Source organism: Fukomys damarensis, unplaced genomic scaffold (genome assembly GCF_012274545.1).
Source record: "Fukomys damarensis isolate Sample0158 unplaced genomic scaffold, DMR_v1.0_HiC HiC_scaffold_23, whole genome shotgun sequence".
NCBI lineage: Eukaryota > Metazoa > Chordata > Mammalia > Rodentia > Bathyergidae > Fukomys > Fukomys damarensis.
This window is the reverse complement of record NW_022900935.1, coordinates 58,931,464-58,946,976: the sequence shown is the minus strand read 5'-3', so window position 1 is coordinate 58,946,976 and position 15,513 is coordinate 58,931,464. Positions and strand designations below refer to the sequence as shown.

General features: G+C 47.9%; 1 protein-coding gene, 1 long non-coding RNA gene and 3 other non-coding genes across 6 annotated transcripts in view; all 5 read right to left on the bottom strand.

The window, feature by feature from the left end:
* The window catches only part of LOC104866608, a 2,734-nt gene extending 1,399 nt beyond the window's left edge, over positions 1–1,335 (bottom strand). Inside the window, exons 1-2 of the long non-coding RNA XR_781491.2 lie at positions 1,170–1,335; positions 497–724 (exon numbers count right to left, since the gene is read on the bottom strand). This is a non-coding gene — a long non-coding RNA (uncharacterized LOC104866608). The remainder of the gene's footprint in view (positions 1–496; positions 725–1,169) is intronic.
* On the bottom strand, positions 494–566 carry Trnar-ccu. The gene has a single exon. It is a non-coding gene; the product is annotated as a tRNA-Arg (tRNA).
* Trnar-ucg lies at positions 787–859 on the bottom strand. The gene has a single exon. It is a non-coding gene; the product is annotated as a tRNA-Arg (tRNA).
* Positions 1,336–1,845: 510 nt separating the features above from the next.
* Trnar-ccu lies at positions 1,846–1,918 on the bottom strand. Its single transcript has one exon. It is a non-coding gene; the product is annotated as a tRNA-Arg (tRNA).
* A 4,849-nt stretch (positions 1,919–6,767) lies between these two features.
* Mrpl58 (mitochondrial ribosomal protein L58) lies at positions 6,768–15,306 on the bottom strand. 2 transcript variants are annotated; one of them, XM_019208438.2, is made up of 6 exons: positions 14,999–15,306; positions 9,772–9,808; positions 8,207–8,266; positions 7,612–7,694; positions 7,348–7,517; positions 6,768–7,088 (listed from the first exon to the last, which is right to left on the bottom strand). In XM_019208438.2, exons 1-6 carry the CDS (start codon positions 15,182–15,184, stop codon positions 6,857–6,859), a joined length of 768 nt encoding a protein of 255 aa, XP_019063983.1. In that variant the 5' UTR covers positions 15,185–15,306; the 3' UTR covers positions 6,768–6,856. The 2 variants fall into 2 exon arrangements, with proteins under 2 accessions (XP_019063983.1, XP_010629059.1); XM_010630757.3 differs by having other exon boundaries at positions 6,768–7,093; positions 14,999–15,242.
* Between the last annotated feature and the right edge of the window lie 207 nt (positions 15,307–15,513).

Genomic DNA, 15,513 nt, shown 5'->3' with positions numbered 1-15,513 from the left:
TTTTTTTTTTTTTTTTTTGGTTTTTTTTTTGGGTTTTTTTTGGTTTTTACAAAAGTGGGAGGTACACAGTAGCTTTTAAACTGTTTTGAATCAGGGACTTAGGAGAATCTGATGGAACAATACTACGTTTCTCCATGTAGCGTATCCTCCAAATATTTCCTATGATGTCAAGAGTCTTCCCCCAAAAAAGCCCGCTCATAGCTCCTCAAAAGTTAGGATCAGAAGTCAAGTTAAAAAAAAAAAAATTAACTGGCCACAAGAGTACTTTTTAAAAAAATTAACATTGTTACTAAAGAGGACTTTAGTAGTTAAAGTTATAGTGATGGAAACACATAACACGCAGCTTGCAGGGCCCTTTCAGAACACAACTGTTGGTATCAGCTCAGGCAGCAAGATGTGGGGCCCCATGTGCCCATTTCATAAGCTATTAAGCGAGACTCTGTCGCAAAAAAAGCAAGAAAGCAAAATTAATAAAGAAAAGGTACAATCAGCTCACCCCAGATGGGACTCGAACCCACAATCCCTGGCTTAGGAGGCCAGTGCCTTATCCATTAGGCCACTGGGGCTTAACGAAAGGCGCGTTCGATCACATGGCTCTTAAACTGTGACGCCGCGGGCTGCGTAATGACGTCACACACGACTGTGCCCTTCAAGCCCTTCCCGACCTCACCCTCCAGCTCTTCGGTGTGGAGGTTCACAGGGTGGTCTCGTGGCCTTTTGACATCTAAAACAAGGACGGAGAATTTTTTCATCTGGTGTGGGGTAATCATCGGGATTAAAACGTTTCGACCACGAAGGGACTCGAACCCTCAATCTTCTGATCCGAAGTCAGACGCCTTATCCATTAGGCCACGCGGTCTCCTCAGCTATTTTCATTTTTCCAGGACAGAGATTTGATGACCGGCAGGGCTAGCGTACCGGTGGGCTGCGCAGCGCTAGTGACTCCCAGCAGTTATGGCGTCCGCTGCAGCCTAAGTAGCCATCGTCCACACTTCTGTAAGCGGGAGGGGGCGACACCTGGATTTAGCTGTGTGATCCGCCACCCCCTTTAACTAGTGGGATCGCGTGGCCTAATGGATAAGGTGTCTGACTTCGGATCAGAAGAGGGTTCGAGTTCCTTCGTGGTCGGTTAGCTTCTGCCTGAGCAGCACTGCCTGGCGCAGACGCACCGCCACCCTGCCGGTCGCTCTGCTGGCCTAGTGCGATCGGCCTTGTCTCGCCGCCCGGAGTTGAGGATCTTCCCGCAGCCGGCAGGAGTCGCGGCGCCCACCCGTGGCCCTTCGGTTGGCCAGAGGAGGGCGGTGACTGCGCCGAGGATTTAGGCACGTGCCCTGGCGCGCGCTCTCAGCGACCAAGTGGAAGTGCTCTTTTCTTGCGCCCCAGTGGCCTAATGGATAAGGCATTGGCCTCCTGAGCGGGGGATGGTAGGTTCGAGTCCCAGCTGGGGTGCTGCGCTTCCTGCCTACTGGGCTCCTTTTGCGCCTTGCTTGTGCCCAGTCCACTGCGGAGCACTTGCCGCCTGAGGCCCCCGAGTCTGCCATCAAAGTGTCTTTTATCCCTGGAGCCTAGTCTTGGTCTTGGGCTCCGGGACCGCCTCGCCAGCCGCAGCGGGGGCGTCCTGGGAACACTGTGCGTCCTAGGGATTTCACTGGAGCCGGGACCCATTCTTTACCTGGGAGCTATGCAAAAACTGTGCGGCGAACCTACTCAGCCATGTTTTGCTCCGCACGAGCGGTTTTCCAGGGGGATGTGCCAGATGCTCTCCCCAGACCCCGGGAACCTCCTCCAACGTGCGATGTGAATGGAGCGAGTCCCAAAGTGGGAGTAACCCTGAAAAAGGAGAACTACCCCAGGTGGGACTCGAACCCACAATCCCTGGCTTAGGAGGCCAGTGCCTTATCCATTAGGCCACTGGGGCTCGTGGCGCGTTCCTCCCAACCCTGTTCCTTTAATGAGTAGTGCAACCCGGTCTCGGATGGATGGTCGGACCCGCAAAACGCTCGGCTGTGGGTACTACGCCCATCGCCGCAGTACCAAGCGCCTGGCGGGCGGGGAACCCACCACGCTCACAGCGGGGGCCCAGCGCCAGCTCCCGCCCTGCCCCTCGCACCGAGGAGCCCGGTGTCCTCTGGAGGATGCCAGGCTCCGCACCACGGATGCAGGCGCTTTCTGCCTTCCACCCTGCGGCTTTTTATCCACCTCCAAGAACCAGGAAGAGAGCCAAGAATTTTTGGAAAAGGTAATATAGAAAGTGGAGAACAAATAAATAGCCAACCACGAATGGTTGAAACTTTAACACTGAAAATCCTTCCTGTCATAAGAGAATGCACAAATCCAGCTCTAAAAATGAAAGTATATATACATTTCACTGTAATATTTCTTTTTTAAAATTTAGAGTTTAATATTCCTGTACCTTAGGCATATATTGTTTACTTGTATAAAAATAAACACATTTTGAAAGGGTTGAACGTTTAAACTTCGCCATTGAAATCCACACACGTCTGAAAGATGTAAAAGCAGAAGCTGCAGCGAGGACATCGTCCAGATCCCATTGTGCCTGGCATGTGACCTCGAAGGGTAAAGGGGACTTAGGCAGATTCCTCTTTGTTTCTCTCCCCACAGGTGGTCCCCCCCACCCCCGCAATGGCAGCAAGAAGGGAGGATTTAGCTGTTGCTCCTCTACGTTAGTGGCTGTCCGGTCGGGCCACACACGCAGTCACTACAGGTCTCAGGTGGCAGCGATGAGCTTGTTCCATGTTTGAGCTCAGACATCAAACACAGAGCATCAAGCCCCGGGAGGCTCCTGTATCTCCCCCAGTCGACAGCCACCTCCCCGGTGTGGACGCTTCACTACTTTTATCCCCAGAGTGGTTTTGTCTGATTCTCACTAAGTGGGACCATAGCCTTTTGTAAAGTCTGCCCTCTTTCCCTCGTCATTATGTCTTTGAGATTCCCCAGGGTTCATTCTTTTTTCTTTGTTTAATAGGGTGGGCTCCACTCTCTGTTCCCTGCCCCTTTCTTTTCATCTGCCTGTGTGTCTAGGTGCCTTTCCAGCGCCTTCACCTGCCACCAGTGTCTTCCGAGGGGCTGCAGGGTCAAACCGCAGGGACTCTGCCTCTGTTTTCCCTCTGCCACCAGCGTAGTGTTTCCCGTGGTTTTCCCTTGCCTCGCTGCTGAATTCTCCTAAGCATGCCTAAGACTGGGCTTGTGTGCTGGTGCTGGGGGGGCAGATGGCTCTCCTAGTGCACCTTGCCTCTCCTTCCAGGGCTCTTTTCCCCCTCTGGGGCTCACACCTCTCCCCAGGCCCACACAGTAAACTCCTGCAGCAGAGCTGATGAAGCCAGCCAATCCCAAGCCTTCCACTCCTTAGTAAATTCGCCTAGTGCACAGCTTCCTCCAGTCACACACGGGCCAAATGTTTGTCGCCATAATCCTTCAGTCTCTTGAATTTTCTCTTCATTCCTGTTGCCACGGCCCCAGTTCCAGGATGGGTCCCTCCCTGCTCACTTGGGTCAGCTGGCCAGTCTTGTTCACTTCCCTTTAGTCTTTCCTCATCTTGTCATGAGCAGGCAAGTCAACCCTGACAGCCTCTGTAAGAGTAAAATCTAAATGTCTTGGCATGGTGGCACAGGCCTGTAATCCCAATACTTGAGAGGCCGAGGCAGGAGGATCCCTGTGTGTTCAAGGCTGGCCTGAACTACATAGCTAGACCTTGTGTCACCTCCCCCTCCCAAAAAAGGTAGCTCCTGCATTTAAATCTAGCTCCTTCTAGACGAAGTGGCTCAGTACTAGCCACAGGAAAGCCTAGGAGTTGCCCCAACTGTACCAGCCTTGCTCTTAGACCCTCCGGTGCCTCCAAGTGACATAACTTTGCCTTGCTAGGCTGGCCAGATCCTCCCCTCCTTGCGACCCACTGCAAGAAAGTCAAGTACAACTTTGACCCTCTATCCAGAACTAGTCATCCCTTTGTCTCCTGCAGTCTTGTGGTGTCATTTACTACACTTTAGGTCGAGTTCCTGTATCAGGAACCTGTTTTTTCTTCTCAGCCTTTATCATTACTCGATGGAATGTCAGTTCTCTCCAAGAATGGGCTTGGTCTAGCTCAGTGTCAAGTTCTCACTTCATTACCCAGTGCCTGCCATTCAGTGACTGTTGCCTGAATTACTAGATGAACTAATGCATGGTATATTTCCTGCCTACAAGTGTTGGCCTCCTCCAAGACTCTGAGTCCCTAAAGACAGGAAGCCTGTCTTCCATATCTGTTTTGCCAAAGCCACTTAAAAATGACTTCTCCCCTTGTCTAGACTCCAACGAATGATAAGGCCCCTAACTCCAGGGAACTTACTACTACATTTCATTATCTGGCATTTGGACACCATGCTGTAATTATCAAATAAAAAAAACTAGATAAAAACAAGAAGTTCACCTATACCGGAGTAACCTACTAAAGTTACGCTAGCCTGAGTGCTTGTCCCCACACCCAAAGGACTACAAAATTGCTTTCCTGAGCCAGACATAAAGGCACATGTCTGTAATCCCAGCACTCTGAGAGGTTGAAACAGAAAGATTATAAATTTGAGCCGAGTTTGGGCAATTTAGTGACTTAGGGAGACTGTGCTAGTCAACTGTGACATCAGCGTGAGTAAGAAAAGCCCAGTGGGTTAGTATCTTTCTGGGTGTGGCTGAACGGATTTCCTGAAGACAGAAGAACCATCCTGGGTGTGAGTGGCACCAACCAGTAGGCTCATAGCTTGAATGGAACAGAAAGGGGAAGGAAGAAGGAAGGCTCGCTTCAGTGTCTTTGGAGGAGCTCTGGTCTTTACCACCACCTTGGGCAGCATATCCTGGCTTCCAGCACAGACTTTTTAGCCTTCCATTGCAGACCCTTGGGCCTCCTGATTTGGACACCCATGGTACCCTACAGTGAGCTCCAGGCCTTCGACCAGGTCCTTTGGATCTCCAGCATGCAGACGGCTCTTTCGCACTCTTCCACACCTGATTCTGCAGGCAACCATTATAAGCCTACCTTGTAAATCCTTATATATTTATATGTATATTGCATATTAAATGTTTCTCTAGTGAGCACTGACTGATACAGAGACTCTGTCTCCCAAGGGGTGGGGGCTGGGAATGTAGCACATTGTGAAGCTTGGGGCTCAATCCCCATCAAAAACACAAAACAATGTAACCTCAAAACCCTGCGCCAGCTCACTCTTCCTACCTCTCTGGCCACTGCCTGGTGTATACTTAAGACAATTCTCCTTCCTGCTCAAATCCTCAACAGCCCATTATCTACATTTTGTAAAATCCAAACCCCATCTTTTAATCCAAGGCCCGTCTACCTCCCACAAGTCTGTTCCACTCAGTGCCAGGGATTTTATCATCTCCCATGTTCCAGCCTCGTCTTCTACGTTCACACTGCTTAACATCCCATACCTTGACTGACACCGTGGTTTGAGGGTGGGAGGCTGGCGGAGGGTAGCGGAGTCTCCAATGACGCTTCTGCCCTGTTGGGTCTGAGGCTGCTGCTGTAGGCACCCAGTGAGGGAGCAAGCGGGCAAGAGGAGAGGGGACAGTGTCGCGGGATCTGCCTCTCTGCGAGCGGCGCGGCGCCACGAGCCAGGGCACTCCTTACATTGGCAGAAAGATCAGCCTCATTTCTAAGGTGAAGATCCACTAGGAGGGCATCCTCTACACATCATTGACACCCAGAACTCCACTTATCCCTCGCCAAAGGGTAAGATGAGCCATGGCTTTCTATATCAGAAGTAGAGAAAACAAGAGGGAAAGAAATAAGAAGAGTGAAGAAATCTAGAATCATCTGTGCATGATAACATAGCAAGTTTTTATAGCCACAGTAGTAACAGCTGTAACTGCAAATCGTTAACGAATTTCATTAACTCTGTGCTAGCGTGAGAAGACGCCTACCAGAACAATTTGGCTTGTTTTCTCATGATGATGTAAAATAATACTTTAGCTGTATTAAAATATATCACTACTGTAAGTTTTTAAATGAAGAAAGCATGAATTGGTCTGTGAAGTTAAAAAAAAACCCAACAACCTACCTTTCCAAGGCTGTTAAGGCTTGTATATAGATGTCCCCCCAAAGCCTCATGTGGTAATAGGTGGGGCTTTCAGCTGAGATTGGGCGTGTTCAGGGTAGTATGGCCTTAGAACAGGTGGGGCTTTTCAGAGGTGGCTGGATCTAGGGTGTGTGATGCTGGGATTAAGGGTGTGACTACTAAATTAGTTTACTGATTGGTTTAGCAATTGGGTATGGGTAATGTGAAAGTACACCCTGGATGTGTGTGGCACCATGCAAAAAGAGGGTTAACCTGGAAGGGATAAAAGGGAGAGGCAGGCTGTGCTTCTACTGCTGTTTTGCTACTTTGCTGCCTTCTGCCCACCATGAACTCTTTCTCCTTTGCGGTGCCCCTCTGCCATGCCCCTCTACCTTTCAACCACTGACTACGGACTGAAACCTCTCCAAACTGTGAGCTACAATTAACCTTTCCTCCTTTGAGTGTAGGGTATTTTGCCTCAGCAACAAGAAAAGTATGTATGACAAAGGCCCAGATCAAATGTGTGCTGACCTGTCTCAGCCCACCCACCTGCCTGTGTTTATGTGAGTGCAGACCCAGATCCCTCTGTTCTCCCATGTGCTGTGACACAGTCAGCACTGAGGCAATTCCTGTGGGGAAGATTTCAACCGAGAAAAGGTAGCAGTTTTGCTCTGAGCCATTCTGAATGAAAAGCAAAAGTCTGTTGTGCTTAGAAGTTTATTGCAGGAAACAATACATTCAATGGATAACTTTGATTTGATAATATGATGGTCACCTATGAAGACCTGCAGCTTTCATTCGAATGAACATTTTTGGGAAGGTTCTGATGTTATAGACAAGCATAACAGCAAAAATAAAAATGAAAAAGAAATTTCATGGTGTTGTGTTTCAGCTCCATCCACCTGATGCCCTGAATTGTGGTCCTTGCCAGCCGCAAAGGGTGATTTCAGTCCATATCTACTCTCCTGCTTGTCTTTATAGCAGAATTTATTCTCTTCTGTCTCAGCCTTTCCCGATTCATGTTTTCTATCCTAAAAGCAGAAAGACTGCAATGAGACCCAGATGCCTAGTCAGCACTTTTCAAAGTGGTGAGAGCAGCAGGAGGCAGAGGGGGAAGCTGGAAGCCCAGGCAGCAGGTGCCAGACCTCTCAGTGCACGGTATCTGCTTTCCTGCAGCTCTTCCGCCTGCCTTAAGGAGCTCTCGCGCTCTGTCCGGCATCTTTTCTCAGCTGTGCAGACTACCTCTGCCTGGATTGGTTCAGCAGCTCAGGGAGTTTTACCCTACCTGATTCTCTGTAGCCGAACATCTTCTTTGGATGGTTCCTTGGGCACCTGACTGGCCTCGGCAATCATGTCCCGAATTTTCTGTAGGCAATCTGCCAAATTTCGGAACTGGTAGCGGCTGCTTTCAGAGGTAAGAATCAACTCTCCTGACCTGTTGATCTTATTTTTATGCTGGAGAGAACAAAGGAAAAATTGGAGTCCCACAGAATAAAGGTTTAAAAGCCCCTGAGGAATCTGTAGGCAAAGAAGGGAGGCAGGTGGTTACCATGAGGGCAATCTTCTGCCGCACAGGCTCTGCAATCCAGTCGGCGGTTGCCAAATGGAACCTGACTTCAGCTTTCGAATTCACTGAGAACAGAAGAAGAGAGCCCAGGTCACTGATGCACTCAGCAAGTTGCAGCACCCAGAGGACCAGTGACCATCCTGAAACACAAGAAAGCCGGATACCTAGCCATGTGTGTTCTCACCACAAGCCTGCAGACAATGAGGCTCTCTGGAACAAAAAGAGACTTTGGGGAACCGAATATCCAATGCTACCCTTACAGTTTTACTGGGTTTAAGAAGAATGTGGGGAGTGAGTTCCATCAGAATGAAGGAGATCTCTTCATGGAGCTGGCTGTTGGCTCATACTGTGAGTTCTCTTTGTTTAGCCTCACAAGCCAGTTTTAGCCTTAGCAACCCGCAGCTGAAAGCCTGACAATCAGACCACATTCACAAGAATAAAGAGGGTTATTATGAGCTGGTGGTATTTAATCTGCTGCTGAAAGATACTTTTATTCCACATGAGCATCAACACAGGACCCTCAAGCGCATCGCCCAGCTAAATTTTGAAGCAAAAGAAAATACCAACATGCCGATACCTTTGTTAACATTCTGTCCACCAGGACCACTACTCCGACAGTAAGATATTGTTAAGCGATCTGTAAAACAGAAGAACACACAGACACACACAAATGGTGATGCTATAGCCAAATGTGCAAACTACTAATTTACCATCAACATAACTATCCCTACTACACATCTCTCTTTCAATCATACACATACACACACACACACACACACACACACACACTCTGTACCATTCAGGTCTGTAACACTGGAGTCAGAGCAAGTGACTTCCCTAAGGTCACCCTGACAGCAGAGGAAGCAAAATCATGATATGGTTGTTTGCTTCTAGCCTAGCACATTCTTTCTGCCCAAGCTTTTAGCATTTTTTTATAAAGCAAGGACTCTGCTAAAATCTCCAACTAAGGGACAAACTTCATTTACGGTACTTCACGCGTGGCGGATGTGGAATCCCCGTGGCCTGTAAGCTCCAGCGGGGCAGGACTGTGTCTGATTCCTTGCTGGGGAGGAGCTGCTCAAGCCCACTGCCCACTCAGTTGCTGCATAAGTCCCCAGCAAGGCTGCCAAGGAACACTTCTCAGCCTCCAGTTCAGATGTGACATGAATTCTGCCTCCTCCCTCCACACGCACATCTGCGGAAGACCAGTGACCTGCAGAACTGCTTTGTTACAACACAGCCTCAGATCTGCAACCATAGCCACTGCAGTCCCTGGGCTTTTTTGTTTTTATGTTTTTGTTTTCTTGCAGTACTAGGGGTTGAACCCAGGGTCTTCACACTGAGCTACATCCCCAGTACTTTATAAATTTAAAATTTTCAGACAGGGCTTCACAAAGTTGCCCAGGCTGGACTCAGACTTGTGATCCTCCTGTCTCAGGCTTCCGAGTGTTGGGATTACAGATGTGTCCCATCCACTACACCTGGCTATCTCTGGCCCCTCTGCTTCCGTGTCATGCTGAGCAATGGATATGGGGAGCTGGTACCTTGAGCTACTCTCCCTTTCACAGTCTATGGGATTTATAACTCTGAGTCTAAAAGGGCTCACTGCTTTTTTTCAGGCCATACCTGTTAGGCCTTGTGATGCCTGACAGGTGCAGGTACAGAATTCTAACCCTGTTTACATGGAGAAGTGTCCCACTCATGGTCCTCCAGCCCCCAAGTTTGTCTTTTCCTTCTTCTCCCAAAGGCAATCATTGTACAGGTTTTTGTATATCTTTTCAAATATAGATACAGATATATGAATATTGATATAGATAGATTTCAAATAGACAGACACACACACACACACACACACACACACACACACACACACACACGAAACACAAATGGTAGCCAATATATTCTTCTGGACATTTCTTTTTTCCCATAACAATCACTATATCTATTGTGAAGTCTGTTGCATGTCACCAACACGTCAGCTCTTTATTCCTGTGGCAAAGTCATTTTCTTTTATGAGTGTGTCTGTGTGTGGTGGTGCTAGGGACAGAACCCAGGGTCCGACACATCCTAGGTAAGTGCTTCACCACTGAGCTATACTTTCAACCAGAAATGACTGTTTTTTCATAAAATAAAATCACTTACCTAGAGGGATATCATTGCTGGCCCGTTTTGCATCATCCTGTAATGTAATGCGCACAATGTCAAAATATTAGCTGCTGAGTGACTCCTAATTTCAGAGCATCAAAAAATAAATGGTGTAAAATCACACTGCAAACATAATACATTATTACTTTTAGGTCCCCAGCGAGATCACACAGAATGATGACAGAACATGCCCAGCCTCCAAGACACCATCACAGAAACTCTCCTCCAGGACAACAGAATTGACGTCTCCAGCCGTCCCTGCCCAAGCCTTAGCTAGTACTGGGTAGCCTCAGAGGCCTGGTTCCCTGGGGATTAGGAGAGCCACAGCACACACGGACAGGCAGGCTCAAAAGCAACACCTTCTGCCAGCCTGGAGCAAAGAGTCCAGTGGGCCACTGTGTTACCCGCAGGACCACAGGAGGCTCACATGTGGGCAGCCTGCCTTGAACAGGGCCTAGTCCATCTGCCCTGAAGGTTCATGACACATTGAACTATCCATCCTGTAGCAGGACTTAAAGAAAAACAAGTCCTGCCAGCCTTAGGCAGGCTCCCTGCCACCCCACCCCACTATAACTCCTTGTTCTGGTACAGATAAAATTAACAGCTATGTCCTAAAAACAAAGTTTATGACCCTCTGTTCTCATTTGATTCAGAAGACACTGTCTTCTCTCAAGGCTAAGTTACAAAACTGTCTACCCCTTGCTTGTCCTATTCTGGTAAACTCACTTGCTACGTCACTAGAAAAACCAATCCCTTCAACAAAATGTATAAAAGCTGGAAATTCTGTTTGTTCAATGCTCAGCCATTTTGGACAGAGTCCACCGAGCCAGTGCATACACCTTAAATAAATCCTCCTGGCCCCATCTGGTCTCTCCTCTTAGAATTCTGCAACAACCCCATGCCTTTTTGTCTCTGTGTCTCTCTCAGAGTATTTTGATCTACATCAATTGTTCTTTGGCCTTAAACCTGGTAAACATTGGCCCTCTAAGCTCAAATCATTTGCACCTGTACTTTCTCTGGCTATCTTTATTCCACTTATCGTAGAATTATTTAGAAGTGAAATCCTCACCCTATTCATCTCTGAAGACAACAGGGCACACTGTGTTTCCTGAAGCTTGCTCTTCCCCTTCCTCCTGAACTGCCTTCTCCAGATTTTCCTCTTCCTTCCTCTTTCTTACTCTCCTTTGCAGTTCTCTGGAACTTCTATTTTTGTTTATGTATTTCTGGTGCTGGGGATTGAACCCAGGGCCTTATATATGCTAAGAACATGCTCAACCACTGAGCTATATCTGGTCCTCTCTGCAACCTTTAAACACCGATGTTCTCCTGAAATCCTTCCTCTTCTGTCTCTCTCTCCTTTTTCCCTAAGAAACTATGCTGACGTCCGACTCAAGCTCAAACCTCTTTGTTCAATTCATCCCATGTACCCAGTTCCTAACTGATGTCACCCTTTAGAGGATTAATGTATGCCTTGAACTTCAGGTCTCCTTAAGGGGACTTCCCTTACTAGCAATGTGAAGGGGCCCCAAGTATTCCCTAGCACAATGTCCTGGCCAATTCATTATATGGAAACAGAGAAGCTGAAATGGAGCTTTAAAAAAATCAGGATTTTAAAAGCTAAGCTATTTGTCTAGCTTCCTCATGCTGAAATCAACAACTTCCACCCCCCTCCCCAGCTGTGATGACAAGAAAGTTTCAACAGAACCAGCCTTTCAACATTTTTCTGGGTCCACAGGTGGACCAAAGCCTGACTGAATCTGAGGCAGGATAGAAAAATAAAGGTAGGTAAAAAGGAGATGGGGAAACTCAATTTTTGTTTCTCTTATTACTTTAAAACTCTGGGCCAGTTCCCTGCTGGGCTCTGTACACAGCTGTGCTAATTACTTAAGGAGCGTCTGTATTACAAGGTTTATTGGTCCTAAATTTACCTAGTCTATCCCATTCCCCTTCAAGACCTAGGACACCAAGAGAAGAGTGACTGCAGTCAATTGCCAGCTTTCAAAGTTTAGTTCCAGATTCTCCGCAGTGAGGCCTAGAAGTCTCCAAATCTACAGTTACCTTGGATTCCAGGAAAAGTAGAGATCTGCAGCCCGTCCCATGGGGAGATCACCTCCCAAGCAGGAGTAATTACCCTATATATGAGGATTCTTCCAGAGCTACAACACCACAGCTGAGATAGTGACTGACCAGATTCTGGCCCACTTCAGTGGATCCATAAAAGCTGGCCTGGGCTTTTGTAAATGGGCCATTCTGAACCTCTGCATCAGTGTGTGCCCCCTCTAGCTACTCAAACTAGAGACCTTTTCCTATTCCCTATTCTCCCTTACTTTTTTTTTTTTTTTTTTTTTTACCACAGCTGAGATAGTGACTGACCAGATTCTGGCCCACTTCAGTGGATCCATAAAAGCTGGCCTGGGCTTTTGTAAATGGGCCATTCTGAACCTCTGCATCAGTGTGTGCCCCCTCTAGCTACTCAAACTAGAGACCTTTTCCTATTCCCTATTCTCCCTTACTTTTTTTTTTTTTTGTTTTTTTGAGACAGGGTCTCACTATGTAGTTGAGACTGACCTGGAACTCACTATGTAGCTCAGGCTGGTCTCAAACTCACAGCGATCCTCCTGCCTCAGCCTCCCGAGTGCTGGGATTACAGGCGTGCGCCACCACACCCGGCCACTCTCCCTTACTTTCTAACTCCACCCAGTCAATACACCTCATAGTGATGTGTCCTGAAATCCTTTTTCAATGATGTAAGTCAAGAACCTACTCAGTGGGCCAAACTGAGGTCCCCATTTCCCCTTGGAAACTTAGTGACTTAGCAAGACCTTATATCAAAATTTTAAAAGGGCTGGATTGTAGCTCAGTGCAAAGGCACTGGGTTCAATCCCTAGTACGGAAAAAAAATCCACTTTAGAGGACCTCCTAGGACCTATCTGGTGACAAATACACATAGTCTTTTCCTGGCTTTTATCCTACCCCTCTGATAAGTTCATGTGTTTCTGTGTATTCGGGAAAAGATGGGCTACGTCTGTCTTCATTTATCAACTTTTATGGGATTTTCTTGTATTCAGGCAAATGAACCTAGATAGTAGGGACCCAGCTTCAAGCCTCTGGCAGTGTCACCAGTAACAATATGAGTTCATGCTACTTGATGTTTTCCATCTTTGTTAACTGAAAGCCCCTCCCACTACAGTGGAAATTATAGGAACCAAGGATCCCATCTGTTTTGACAATTATGACTGTGGTATCTGTTATGCTTGAAAATGCCTGCCAGTAGGTACACAATAAAGTTTTGTTGAATGAATGAACAAACAAATATTTTCCCCAGTCTCTCATTTTAATTAATGGCAACTCTATTCTTCTATTGTTCAAGAGCCCAGACTTTGATATTATTTTTTCATATTCAATCATTAGCAAGTCCTGTAGGCTTTCCCTTAAAATATGCCTAAGATCTGACCAATTCTCAAGAACTATTGCTTCCACCATGTTTGTCCTCTCTTTCCTGTACTATTGCTCCTAACTTGCTGCCCTGAACTTTCAGTCTTCCAGGCTACTAAGAGTGATTCTGCCAGGTGTGGCGGCTCACACTTGTAATCTCAGCTCTCTGGAGGCTGAGGCAGGAGGACTGCCATGAACTCAAGGCCAGCCTGGGCTACACAGTGAACTCAAGGCCAGCCTGAACTACATTAGTGAGACTCTGTCTCAAACAGAGTGATTCTTGTAAAAGTAGTAGGTTGCATTATTCCATTTTTCTGCCTCATATCTTCCAGTAGGTCCCCACTACAGTGAGAGGTAAAGTCAGAGGCCAGTAAGCCTCTCTATAAACAGTCCTTTCTCTGTCTACCTCTCTCCTCTTTAGCTTTACCTTTGACTGCCCTGAGCAGCCACACCAGTCCAGCATGTTACTACCTTAAAGAGGCTGCACTTGTTTCCTCTGACCTCTACCTGGTGGTCTGTTTCCCCAGTATCCTCACGACTCACTGTTTGATCCTTCCAGATCCTTACTGGAATGTCACCTCTGCAATGAGGAGGCCACCCTACATTGCAACACTATACTCTAATTCTAGCACTCCTTCCTTCTGGGACTTCACTTTCTCCAGAGTACCATCATATACATTCTAGATTATTTTTTTGTTTAAAGTCTGGATTTGTAGTTCAGGCTGGCCCTGAACTCACTTTGTACCCCAGGTTGGCCTTGAATTCCTGGCAATCCTCCTGCCTCAGCCTCCTGAGTGGTGGGATTACAGGTTTGCACTACTATACCTGGCTCTATATTATGGTTGCCTGCCTCCTTCCAACAGACTACAAGCTCCGCAGCGTTGGTTTTGCTTTGCATACTCTAGGCCTAGGATAAGGAACACAAGCTCACTCCCAAGACATTTGTCAGATGAGTGTGGTGGCACAGGCTGTAATCCCAGCAACTGGGGAGAGACTGAGGCAGATGTACCATTAGTTCTAGGCCAGCCTCGGTTGCTTACAAATAGAGATCCTGTCTTTTTCTTTTTTTCCTTCTTTGGCTGTTTTGAGATGGGCTCTTGCTATGTGGTTCAAGCTGGCCTTGAGCTCACTATGTTGCCCGTTGGCCTCTTAACTCATAACACTCCTGCCTCAGCCTCCCAAGGGCTGGGATTACAATCATGTGCTACCACACAGGGCAAGAGAACCTGTTTTCAAAACAAAACAAAAAACTTGTGAAATGAATGAATGAACACTATTTTCTCCCCCAGTCCTGTACATGCAAGGTGAATAGAACTGGGTGGGTTCTAGCCCCATCCCCCGTTGTGGCACGAGGCAGTGCCTGCCTGCACAGTGCTAAATAACTATCTTGAAGGAATGAACGAGAAGCCCCCTCTTTTTTTGTCCAGGCGCCCTGGGATTGACAGAGGCATCGGACCGTATAACGTTCCAAATGTAGCAATTTGCCTGGCTCTGAACTCTACCATCCACTTTGCAGGACCAGAATGCCCACATTTTCTCTTGGGACATGCACTTGGAGGGTGAGGACGAGGAATCTTACGCAGAAAAGCTGCCGATATTGAAAGAAGCCTATCTATCAGTTGTCCCAATGCCCCAGCACCAAAAGCCGCACGGGCACTACAGCCCTTCAATCCCAGCCCTCTCTCGCGACCAATGTTCCGCACCGTACTCCACTCCAGGGCAAAGGGGCCCCGGCTTCCTGACGTCACCCGGCAACGGGAGGAAACGCCCCTTCCTCTTCCCGGCTCACCGGGATCTTCCAGGCGATGTCCGAACCCTTGGACTCGGGGTAGAGCTTGTTCAGACTATAGATGCTCTGGTACTCGGTGCCGTCCACTTGCTTGTACAGAGCCCGGCGAGCGCTGCGTGCAGGCAGCGGAAGCAGCCGGGCACCGACTCTACTCAAGGTCCAACGCAAGCACCAGGTAGCCACCATGTTGGGTCTTGAGGCCACTTCCGGTGTTCACTCTTTTCCCTCCGTCCGTAAGGGCACGTTGCTCTCCGTATTTGGTTCCGCGCGGCTTTTAAATCCCGCTTCGCGGAGACGGCGAACAAATCTCTTCTCTGCGATGCTCCCTGGACGCGCGCCTAAGGGAGGCAAAACTGGCGTGGCGCGAACCAGACAAGGGAACCTCCCAGTAAAAAAGAACTCCGGATCACGTGTGCTTTAACATCACTTCTCTTTCTGTCGGTTTCATCCCGCCTGGGCCTCAACACCCAAATCGAACACACCAGTAAGGTCTTTTCTACCGGCTTTGGTTAATT